General features: G+C 48.4%; 1 protein-coding gene across 1 annotated transcript; it reads left to right on the plus strand.

Moving 5' to 3' along the window:
* The first annotated feature begins 537 nt into the window (after positions 1 to 537).
* NEUROG1 (neurogenin 1) lies at positions 538 to 1,068 on the plus strand. Its single transcript, XM_040078541.1, has one exon. It carries the CDS (start codon positions 538 to 540, stop codon positions 1,066 to 1,068), a length of 531 nt encoding a protein of 176 aa, XP_039934475.1.
* Positions 1,069 to 11,192: the final 10,124 nt, after the last annotated feature.

Raw genomic sequence — 11,192 nt, forward strand, 5'->3', positions numbered from 1 at the left:
CGCGGCGCACGGGGCCGACCTGCCGCCTCGGCGCGGCCCCGCGGGGCGGCCACGGGGCCATTGTCCGCCCGCCGCTATAAGAACGGGCGGCCGCGCCGTCGTGTGCCAAAGCCGCCGCTCACACGAGCGGATCGCAGCCCGCAGCACTTCAAAGCCACGCGCGGTCGCGTGTCCCCCCGCCCCGCCTTTCCCCGGGCTTTTTTTTTTTTTTTTTTTTTTTTTTAATCCCGGCTCTGAGTCCCCCGCTTTTCCCCATAGCGGCCGGCTCGGCTTCTTCCTCTCTGTGTTTTTTATACCGTTATCGCTTTAACCGCATCCCCGGGAGTGCCTTTCCATGTGAGTACGGGAGCGCCGGCACCTGCTAAGCAACCGCACCGCCACCCTCTTCGTTTTATATATATATATATATTTTTTTTTTTTTTTCCCCTTCCCCCCCCCCACTCCTTCCCCGGCAGCTTCGCACCTTCCCCTTCGCTCCCCCCTCCACCCTCGCCGCCCCGCGTGGCAGTGACCCGGCTCCGGCTTCTCTCCCTCAGGATGCCCGCCGAGGCGCCCGGCAGCGGCGACGGCGCGGAGCCCGGCGCTCCGCGGGAGCGGCGGAGACGGCGCGGCCGTGCGCGGGCGCGGACCGAGGCGCTGCTGCACACGCTCAAGCGCAGCCGGCGGGTCAAGGCCAACGACCGCGAGCGGAACCGCATGCACCACCTCAACGCCGCCCTGGACGAGCTCCGCAGCGTCCTGCCCACCTTCCCCGACGACACCAAGCTCACCAAGATCGAGACCCTGCGCTTCGCCTACAACTACATCTGGGCCCTCTCCGAGACCCTCCGCCTGGCCGAGCAGTGCCTCCCGCCGCCCCCCGCCTTCCGCGGGGCCGCCGCGCCCCCCAGCCCCGGCAGCGACGCGGGATCCTGGCTGTCCAGCGCCTCCCCGTCCGCCCCTTCGCTCTGCGCCTCCGCCTCGGGCCCCAGCAGCCCCGCCACCTCCGAGGACTGCGCTTATGCGCCCGCCGAGAGCCTGAGGGGCTTCCGCGGGCTGCCCGCGGGCCCGGGCGCGCCCCTCCGCTAGCGCGCAGCGCCCCGCGCCCCCCGCGCCCCGCGCCCCGCCAGGGCCGGCGGCGGAGGGGGGGAGCGGGTGAGGGGGGGGCCTCGTCCCGTTGCACTTTTCATCGCTCTCCTTCCCCCCCGGCCCCTTCCCCCCGACCCCCGTCTCGCCTCCCGCGCCGCTCCGAAAAACCGCGGAGAAGAAAAGCGACAGATTTGCTGCCGCAGACGAGGTGAAAAGTCAATTTTACAATTTGTAGCTCTCCGGCGAAGAAAAACGAGCATGAAAATTTGGTTTGAACGCCCTGACAATGCCATGAAAAGGCTTAAGGGGCCGATGCGGGCCGGGGCGCAGCGCGGGGCTCAGCGCGTCTCCCCGGCCCTGCCCCGGGGCGGCTCAGCCCCTCCCGGGGGTCCCAGCACCGGCCCCGATGGGACCCCGCACCCGGCGGACGGCGGAGAGGCTCATGCATTATAGATGCTGACCCCCAGCGCGGCCGGCCTGCTTTCGAGTGGGAGCAGACACGGGGTATTCAGCGACCGGACCAGAGAGCGGTTTAATTTATTCAAGATGTTCATTCATATGAAAATTGTATTTTTGTACATAAAGAGCTTTATTCTATTATTATACCTCTTATCAAAGTGGGGTGTTTTTGGTTTTGGTGGAGTTTTTTTTGTTTTTTGTTTTGGTTTGGTTCGGTTTTTTTTTAAGAAATCGTACCTTTACCATGTAAATAAAATTTTTAACTTTTGTACTGAGTTTTGGCAGCGCCTCTGGAGTTTTGTTTCTTGCACTGGTGGGGTTCACTCCTCAGAAGGAGGCTGGGGTGGAAGGGAAGGGATCACCCCAGGGAACAGCCAGCATTCTGACACCTCACTGGCCACAGACACACCTGCAAACATCTGCTGCCCCCAAGTGATTAGAGCCCTGTTCAGGAGATGCAGGCAGAGAACCGGAGCAGAATGGTGATGCCAGCGGTGCTGGTGTTTCAGGCTGTCCTTGCCGTGGTGTTTCAGGCTGTCCTTGGTGTTTCAGGCTGTCCTTGCCGTGGTGTTTCAGGCTGTCCTTGCCGTGGTTCACAGCAGGAGCTGCAAGGTGTCAGGAGCTCTGGGGCAAGGAGAAGGTGCTGTACTCCAGAACAGGGTACAGAGCTTGAAACTTTCCCTGAACCTGTAACACTGGCAGAACCTGACTGGCATGAGCTGCCTCTTTTCCTCGAGTCACAAGGTGGGACGGAGGCTCTCCCAGTTCGCTCACAGGCCCCTGCCTGTGAGGAAAAAGAGGGGCCAAAGCTGCCATCCCATGGTCTCAGCACCAGCTGCGGCCCAGCTCTGGCTCTCAGCTAGAGACTGCGGGTGTCAAGAGTACCCTCGTCTCCAGGAAATCTGCTCCACCACTGCAAAATCCCAAACTTTCCTTTCTCCTGCAATTGCGTGTAATGGAGCCCTCTGATCCCCGAAATTCTACCTTCTACTCTTCCTGACTCCATCCTGCGCATCTTTAGTGCTGCTCAAAGCTCCCATATTGCACTGGGCACACAGACCCTTAAAAACAAGATTTATCCTCTTTGCCTTGTTTTATGGGGAAAATGAGGCAGCTCAGACATGTCTCTACAGCCATCTCCAAACCTTGAGTGAGCTGGAGCTGTATGTGCAGTTAGCAGGGAGTTTGTGGGGAAACACGGAGAGATGGTGTTGTACAAGCCCAAATAAATCAGATCTCTGATGGGACTGCCAAGAACTACAGAATGAATTGACTTTCAGTTTTCTGTGCCTCAGTTTCCCATGTGTAAAATTGTGGTACCACCATCCCGTCATCAGTGCATTTAAGGATTTAATTATGCAGAGCTTTCAGAGCACTCAGGGCTGCAGTAAAAGCCCAGGAAGGAATTCTTTAGGACGTGATCATACACGGTGTGGGGAAAAAGGCAGAGGACAAACTCTGAAAGCATCAGACAGAGCACTGAGAAGCTGCTCATCGCACAGGCAAAAGCTCTGCCTGAAAGTTAACTCTCCTGTGGGAAGAAGGTGGAGATATTATCAAAAGCGCATTATGGCATCATATAATTGTCACAAAAATTAGAAGAAGAGCTGAATTAAGTTTGCACGGATACTTCAGTGTCAGCATTTCCTCCTTTTTGAGTGCCTGAGCCTGCAGTATAGATAAAAATTCCTTTAACACGGTTTTCATATGCATGTCTATACAGACACACATCCACCACTGCTTGTCAATAACTATAAATGCTGAAAAGTGTTACTTTTTTGAAATCTTCATAGCAGCATAATACTTAAATTAATTAAAGACACCATCAACCAGTATAGGGCAGCTCCTTAATGATGTCCTGTTAAATAAAAGAGATTTGTGAAATCTAATTCTGGCAGTAACAGGTCTTGATCTGTGACGCAGTGAAGCTTTGCTTGCACCTGCCCTTGAAAGCCAGGAGGTTTTGTATGCAGGAGCCTCCAGGGGCTGAAATTTAGTACAGTCCATGGAGGCGGAAGGTCATCTAAAGTCACTGGGTCCCAAGACACTGGACTTCAGTCTCAAAGAAAAAAAAAAAAACAAAAAACTCCACAAAACTTCAAAATATCCTCTATTCTTTTGTGTTTTCTTAGCTGCCAGCAGAGATCTGTGGACATTATGCAGTATATAAAGACCATACATCCAGCAGGACTCAGTGTATGATGTTAATGTTCCTAATGGGCAATGAAAGCTGCAAACTGCGTGAGGACACAATTAGATTCATACATTAACATGAGTCAGAGAACAGTTTTTCCCTGGAGCAGTGATAGGTTCAGACATAGTTGAACAAATCTGCTGCCAGGACAGATGGAATGCCCATATTCAGAGGCTGCAGGACCAACCTGCACTCCCGTTTACAACAAGGGGGGTTGTATTTATTTTTATCAAAAGAATAGTTTGGTGAATTGGAACAGGCTTCCCCAGCTGGAAACAGGCGGCTATTTTTAATTGCACTAAAATCATCTCCTTGCAGAAGTACAGGGTGAAAAAAATACGTGACTTAAATACTAGGGCTGATGAAAGCATTAGCAATTTTTTTGGAAATACCAGGTTGTTCTGTGGTAAAAAATATTTCTAAACAGACAACAGACTCGGTCCCACTGACATGAGTGTCAAGATCCTTACTGACTTCAGAAATATCTGAAACAGAATCTTGGTTTTTAATCTTGGCACCACATTGCATATGTGTATATGCATTTTTTCATATGGCTGCTGATGGGTGTTGGTAATGCTTTAACCCTGTTGGATCCATTCGACCACCTCCAGGGCATGCAAGCATTAGGGACCCTCTGCCAGGAGGTTCTGCAAGTCCTTAGGTCTCTCTTAATTCCCCTTTAGTTAGGAGAGAAAGTCTGAGATGGCTCCATTGATAGGGAATCCCTGCTGGCTGGGAGACATCCAGCACAGACTTCCTGGAAACACAGCTGGGATTATCCCACTTTCTCTCTGCTGGGATTTACTGTGGGGAAACTGCCCCCTACCAACTACAAGATGCTTGTGTACTCTGATGAGAAGGGCCCACAGCAGCTGGAACTACTGTTTCAGCCTTTTCCAACTGATTTGAAGCTCTGGAGATTCTCTGCGAATAACCTGTGCTCAACAAGTGAGCAAATAACTGCAAAGCCAAAATTCTGTGCAGGTTTTAGGCAACAAGGGTTTGCTGTAGTTTCAATGCCATGTGGTGCCCTCCTTAGTGTCATCCTTGCTGTGGTGAGGCTCAAAAGATGCTTAGCATTTAGTTATGAACAACAGCATCCTCAGAAGGGTTTTCATTATCAGGCCTCAATCTGTCACAGATTTTGATTTTACTCTGCACATGATCTGTAAAATACAATCTGCACTACCACCTCTGAGCACATGAAACTTGATATTATAATTACAGATCTCTGGGGCTCAAATGCTCCATTAAGACTGATTTGTATAGTAGGTAGAGATTACCAGAGCAGAAGCAGGTGAGAACGATTTTTCAGGAGCTTTTTTTGTTGGTGACACATGCAATTAAAAGAAGTCATCTGGAGGAGCAGAGCTGCTAAGGACCAAGCAGATTTACTGTCCACACTGTATGTGAACAGAACAGAGATGCAAAAATACTACACAAATACTTTAAGCTGATACTTTGCCTCTTACTTGTATAATCTTCAAATAATACTGCTAGAAGATTTTTAAGTCTAGATTAACAAATTAAGTGACTTGTTAGAACTGGGTTTATGCCCAGTAGCCCAATAGCAGTGGCCATGAACAACTAGTCCCTGTTCTCTCTTCCTCCTCAACCAAAAGGCCTAATGGTCAAGGTGAAGAAACACTGAAGACCCCAGAGATGTCACAGGTCCATGGTGATGATCCCTTTAAAAGCCCTGTGGGACCCAGCCCTGTTATTAATCCCCAGGGCAAAGAGAATGTGGGGCTGAGCTGAGGGGCTGAAATAGCCATGTCCCTGGAAGCAGGGGTTTCCCCCATGCTGAGGTTGCTGTTCTCTCAAGAGAGATGGCAAAGGCTTCACCTGAGGCACTGCTGGTGCAGACAAAGGCTCCACACGTCGAGCAATGCTCCTCCATTATCATCACTATCATTTTTCACTTGTCAGTCTTCCAGTTTAAGATCCACTAGACAAGAGTTGAAAGACTCTTCCCAATGGATAATGCTCTTCTCTGCCAGCGTGGAAATGCTGATGGCACAGCACTCATTGTTATTCAGGTCCCCCACTTTTGTTTCTATTTGACTGTGCAAAGCATCTGTTAGAACCTCCCATCTTCCTGCTAGAAACTCTGATGGTTTGGAAAGGAAAATTAAATATCACATTAGAGAGGCTGGGACAGATGCCACCCTTCTCCATGCCATGTGTATGATTCCACAAGCACAAGAGACTTTTCTTACTACCCCATTTGTTTTACTCATCGACTGCCAGGGGGACTTTGGCAAAGGTCAGCGGGACTTCGGCAAACGTCAGTAGGATAGAGCACACAGCGTAGCTCTGCAGAGAGTAAAAATTTGTGGAAGCAAGACTTTTAGAGAGGAGATGAACTTTACTCTTTGAGTAATCATGAGTAAGGTTCCACAGACACAGACTTGTATGCACTCTGCCAAATGGAAGTGCCAAAATCAAGTCCAGAAATTTGGCATCTCAACACAGAAATTGGAAAGAAAGTGCTTTGAGTGTCTCACTAACGTCCCTGCTCAAGCTCATTTATTTAGTTGCACTATTCAGCCCCCGGATCCCTTGCTTTCAATCCAAAAGATTCATTGTGCTTCAGGGAAGGACCAGACTGTGTCGGTGCATGGTCCCCCTTACACTCTTCCCTCATGCTTGTGAGATGTACTTAATTACAAACTGAAGCATGCGGGGGGACTGATGCCTCTATTTCCCAAACAGGGATTTGGCAGAGTCCTCAGGACTTCACTGTCTCTTTCTTGGATTATTACATTCTGCACATTCCAGGATAATCTTTTTCTTTAACCTGAGGATTTCACAAAATTGCCTTCTAGGAAAGCATTTAAAGCTGTCTAATGGCAGTCCAAGGTGATTACAGACCTTAATGATTTGTTGCACAAATAATGGATTAAGTTCCATCTGTAGGAGTTAATTTGACTTATTTTTTACAAACAAACCACTTGCTCTGCTCCTGTCTGTATGGCAGATGCCAGCAATCTTTATAAAGTCATACCCAGGGATACCTCGGGCAGGACTGTCTAGGGCAGCACCTGGCATCTACAACCCAGCACAAACCTGGCAGAACATCGTTGCTTTTCCAACTTGCAGTTTGCATTGAGATGACAAGCCTGAAGAAAGACAACATTTGCAAGCATAAAAATACAAAATCTCAAACCTAAGATGGTGTTGGTCCACTTTGGAGGTGACAGGAGAAGAGACACACAGCCAAGGGACCCTGTGGAATTAGAAATTTGTCCCTGTCTCTGTTGTGAGGACCAAGAGATTTGGGGGCCCTCAATGAACACTTCAGTTTAGATAAATGAGGCCAAACAGAGAAGGCAAATGTTACAACTTAAATGGAGGAAGACAAAATTCCCAGCGTGGTCATTTTCCTGTTGGATTTCCTATGCTGACCTTCAGGATAATGCACAGATGAGAGAGTCTCAAAGATAGGATCAGAAATAATGATAATCACTGGTTGCAGGTAAAAGTTGATCAAACTACCCTACATAGTCTTTTCCCACCCGGATTTCTCCTTTAAAATATTCACATTTGAGGAAGCAATGTCCTTCCAGTCAAGGCTGCTAACTGTGTGGAAGAATGGGACATGGCCTCCAGGTGTAAATTTAACATGGGCCAGAAGAAGCATCTCTTCCCCTGTAGCTTTCCAGGTTGGTCTCTCGGACTCACAGAAAATAGGTAATATTTATCTATACATTATTTTTCTCAGACCCTAGAAAAGCTAGAGACATTGCCAGTAGAGACCAGCAACTACAAACAGCTGAGCCAATCCCTCCCTTCAAATCCTAAAACCTTCATTACTTTCTTACTTTTTCACTTGATAATCCCTAGATATAAATGTATTTTCTCCACTGATAGTAGTATTCAAACCGAAGGGATTTAACTCCTGAGATAAAAAAATATGGTGTTCTTGGGTTTTTTGTTGTTTTGTTGGTTTTTTTTTTTTTTTTTTTTTTTTTTTTTTTTACCTTCCTATTTGAGTACCATCTCTTCTGCAACAAGTCTTTTGTAATCTGAAAGGAAAACCCTTCCTGTCACAACACCAGTAATGGATATTGCTCTCTCAATTACCCCTTGCTTCACCAGGAGAGCAACTGATGCGCATCGTGTTTATCCAGCTCACTGAAGTGCTTTCATTATCTCAGAAAAGAGGTTAATTAGTATTAAAGCAATCTTTTCACAGAGTACAGTTTCCTCCTCTCCTATTTGCAATCCAAAAAGATGTCAGCTTCCAAAGCCATAATGCCCTCTTGATAAATCAAGTGGCAGCTAATGAGGTCTGTGGTCCCAGGGAAGGAAGGTCTGGGCTACCTGTCACCAGCACGGCTGTCACCTGCGCTGCTCTCCCGGGATGCCGCGAGAGGCAGGGAGCCATATGGGATACAGGGAAGGGAACTACCAGCTGAGGGAAGGTGCTGGTGACTGTGTACACCCCGGACTGGAGTATCCCAGTACATGCCTCATTCTAATCCAGTTTGGAGGATTTACAGATAAATCTAACAGAAACTCTACCCTCAAGAAGGAAATAGATGGGGATTCTTTCTTTTCCTTTCTTCCTTTCTTCCTTTCTTCCTTTCTTCCTTTCTTCCTTTCTTCCTTTCTTCCTTTCTTCCTTCCTTCCTTCCTTCCTTCCTTCCTTCCTTCCTTCCTTCCTTCCTTCCTTCCTTCCTTCCTTCCTTCCTTCCTTCCTTCCTTCCTTCCTTCCTTCCTTCCTTCTCTGTCTCCTCTTCTTTTCTTCTTTCTTAAAGATAACCCAGGAGCATCTGTATGAGCTTGAACTTCAGAGGTAAGAGCCACTAATTATGCTTGTTGCCAAAAAGTTTTGGGTAATAAAAGCATTATGCCATTTCAAGAAAGATACATAGAATGATGGAGTTTTCTTCATTAGGCAGTGGGCAAGTATTTGCTCTTCCCTGAAAAATGCCGAAACCAAACCTCTCTTACCATTTCCACTGTGTTAGTTCTGTGGCTGGGGCTCTGCACAGCTGTGCCGAAGCTGAACTGGGCTGAGACAAACACCTGTTAAAGCAAAAAAACCTTCATTTTGGCCAGTCTTAGAGAGGATCTTGAGTGATCTGGTCCAAAATAACCGTTCCAACTGCCCAACCCTCACATCTTTAGAAAGACCCAGCAGCACCTGCAGCGTTTCTGAGATATCTAAGCAGAGAAAGCGGCCCATGCATCCACATGCTCCAGCCCTTTTGGCTACTGGGCTATTCTGCCCATAGCCGCTGCTGCTGACAATGAGGGACTGAGCCACATGCCCTGTGGTAGCCATGCTCTGGATTTCTTTCCCTGACTTTGGGAAATTCATTGTCTTTAGCATCGTCTGTAGGTTCAAAGTCCGCTTTCACTCCGCAGGGCGCCCTTTCTGGGTTCATAAAGCTACGTTCAGAAATCTTTGGGCAGACCCAAAGCTGACAAAAGTGTCATTAAATAATGCTGCCAATGAATGAAGCTACCAAAGAAGACATAGTCCAGTTTGCATCTCAGTTACAAGAAGAAAGTGCAATGACAGAGTGAGTAATTGGCTAATTGTCTATACGAGCTCTATTTTAACAGTGCAGTCGTGCGATCGCACCATCTGGGGGGAGCTCGGGGAGGGAGCCCCAGCGCACACAAAGCCAGCCCGGCTCCGACACACAGGCCGGGCAACGGCCTCCTTCCCAGGCCAAAGGTGGGAGCTGCAGCCCCCCGAGTCTCCCCAAATATAGGCTGAGACGCTGAACCTCTGCTGACGGTGAAAGCTGGGGCGGATGCCGAACGATCGTCTGCGTTTTTTGGAGCGCACGCTGAAGCCCACCTAAGTTGCGCGGTGCAATAACCGAGTGTTAGCGCACAGCGATATCTGCCTGATTGCGGGGCTGCTAATGAGCACAATTAGACGGGTGGTTGGTGTCATGAGCCGGCATCCCCGGCCCAGACGTGCGAGGGTGCTGCCGGCGGCAGCCAGGGAGCTCCGCGCACTGGTGTGATTTCTGGGACATTCAGAAATGATGGCATTTCCCCCTCCTTGTCTTGAAAAAGCTGAATTACTGCCTTTCAGTTCCCATCTATTTTCCTCCAAAGTTACCATGAAGAAAAAAGTATAAATCACACTTCTAAGTGGGGCTGGCACTCGGCTCACAAGAAGGAGAAGGGAAAAAAAAAAAAAAAAAAAAAAAAAAAAAAAGGGGGTAATGCCAAAATGTAAAATAGTTAAAAGCTTATTAGAGCCGTTCAGGGCAGTATGATTTCCACTTTGTTTCAGAACACCCCAAGCCCATCCTTTCATGCTATTGTGAAGGCAGCAATTCAAATCTCCCTTTGTCAGTATGAATGGCCCCTCTTAAAGCTCTTTTATGCCAACATATTCCCTACAGGCATATGCCCTTTAGCTCTATTACTGATTTACCCAAGTATTCAGCCCGTACCTTCTGCTTTTCTTTTTCAGTTACTGAAGTTCCACATGACACGAGCTGCAGGCTCTGCTTTGGTGCCTGCCCCACACCCGGCCCCAGCCAGGATGCTGCCTGCTCTGCCGCTATCTATCTCACCAGGAAAAGCCACCAAAAAAACTAACAGAGGAGACTTTTCAAATGATTGATTTTTCTACACCCCCCCCCCCTCCTTTCCTACCTCTCCCCCTTCTTTTCATCTCTACATTTGTTAGCGCAAACAAATGGGAGAGGGTATATACCACCACCACCCCCCAGCCACAGGGGAAAAAGAGCCTTGCCGGCTTTGAGGGAGGAAAAAATTCGAGTGTAAAAAACGCAAGTGGGCCTATTACCTCTACTTACCCTAATTAGACTTGCTTTGAAGGGCTATTCAGAGATTTTGAAAGGCTGTCCTCTCCCTGCATCTCATTGTGCAATGTTTGCAGAGACATTTGCATCTGTTTGTGCTTCTGAAAATAGCAATGGATGCTTTCAAGAAAGCAAAGCCACCTCCGAGCCCCTAGCACCAAGCCAAGGGCCGCAGCAGTCGAGGTATGTGTGGCCGGTGCTGGGCGGGGGGACACCCCGGTTTCAAGGGTTTGAGGGTTCTCCACCGGTCCCCATTTAAACAATTCCCTTTAACAATGCAATTTTAGGCATAAAATCTGCTAACTAGATTAAATCCAGATGACACAGGACGTAGAAATGGAATAATAATAATAATAAAAAAAACAACGCTAAAGTAAATGGTAGGCATCCTAACAGGATAGAAAGTGTGAAATCCATGCAGAGCTAGAGAGAATAGCTGGCAGCACAGCCCAGGCTTTCATACGCATATGGCCTTGACCATTTGACTCTGGTCCCATTGAGGTGATCAGCTGGAGACGTGAAGGGGCATCTCTGGCAGCACACACGTCCCGCTCGCTCCTTGAAGAAAGGCCACGAAATAAAGCTGCATAAAGGTGATTGATGGTAAACATTTTGTAATTTGGAGGGATTAAATATGCGGGATGATCTTGATCAGGTTCTCAAGGCAT

This window comes from Hirundo rustica, chromosome 14, assembly GCF_015227805.2.
Source record: "Hirundo rustica isolate bHirRus1 chromosome 14, bHirRus1.pri.v3, whole genome shotgun sequence".
Taxonomy (NCBI): Eukaryota; Metazoa; Chordata; class Aves; order Passeriformes; family Hirundinidae; genus Hirundo; species Hirundo rustica.

Coding starts and splice junctions, on each gene's coding strand:
- NEUROG1 (XM_040078541.1), top strand. CDS start 538: ATGCCCGCCGAGGCGCCCGGCAGCGGCGACGGCGCGGAGCCCGGCGCT.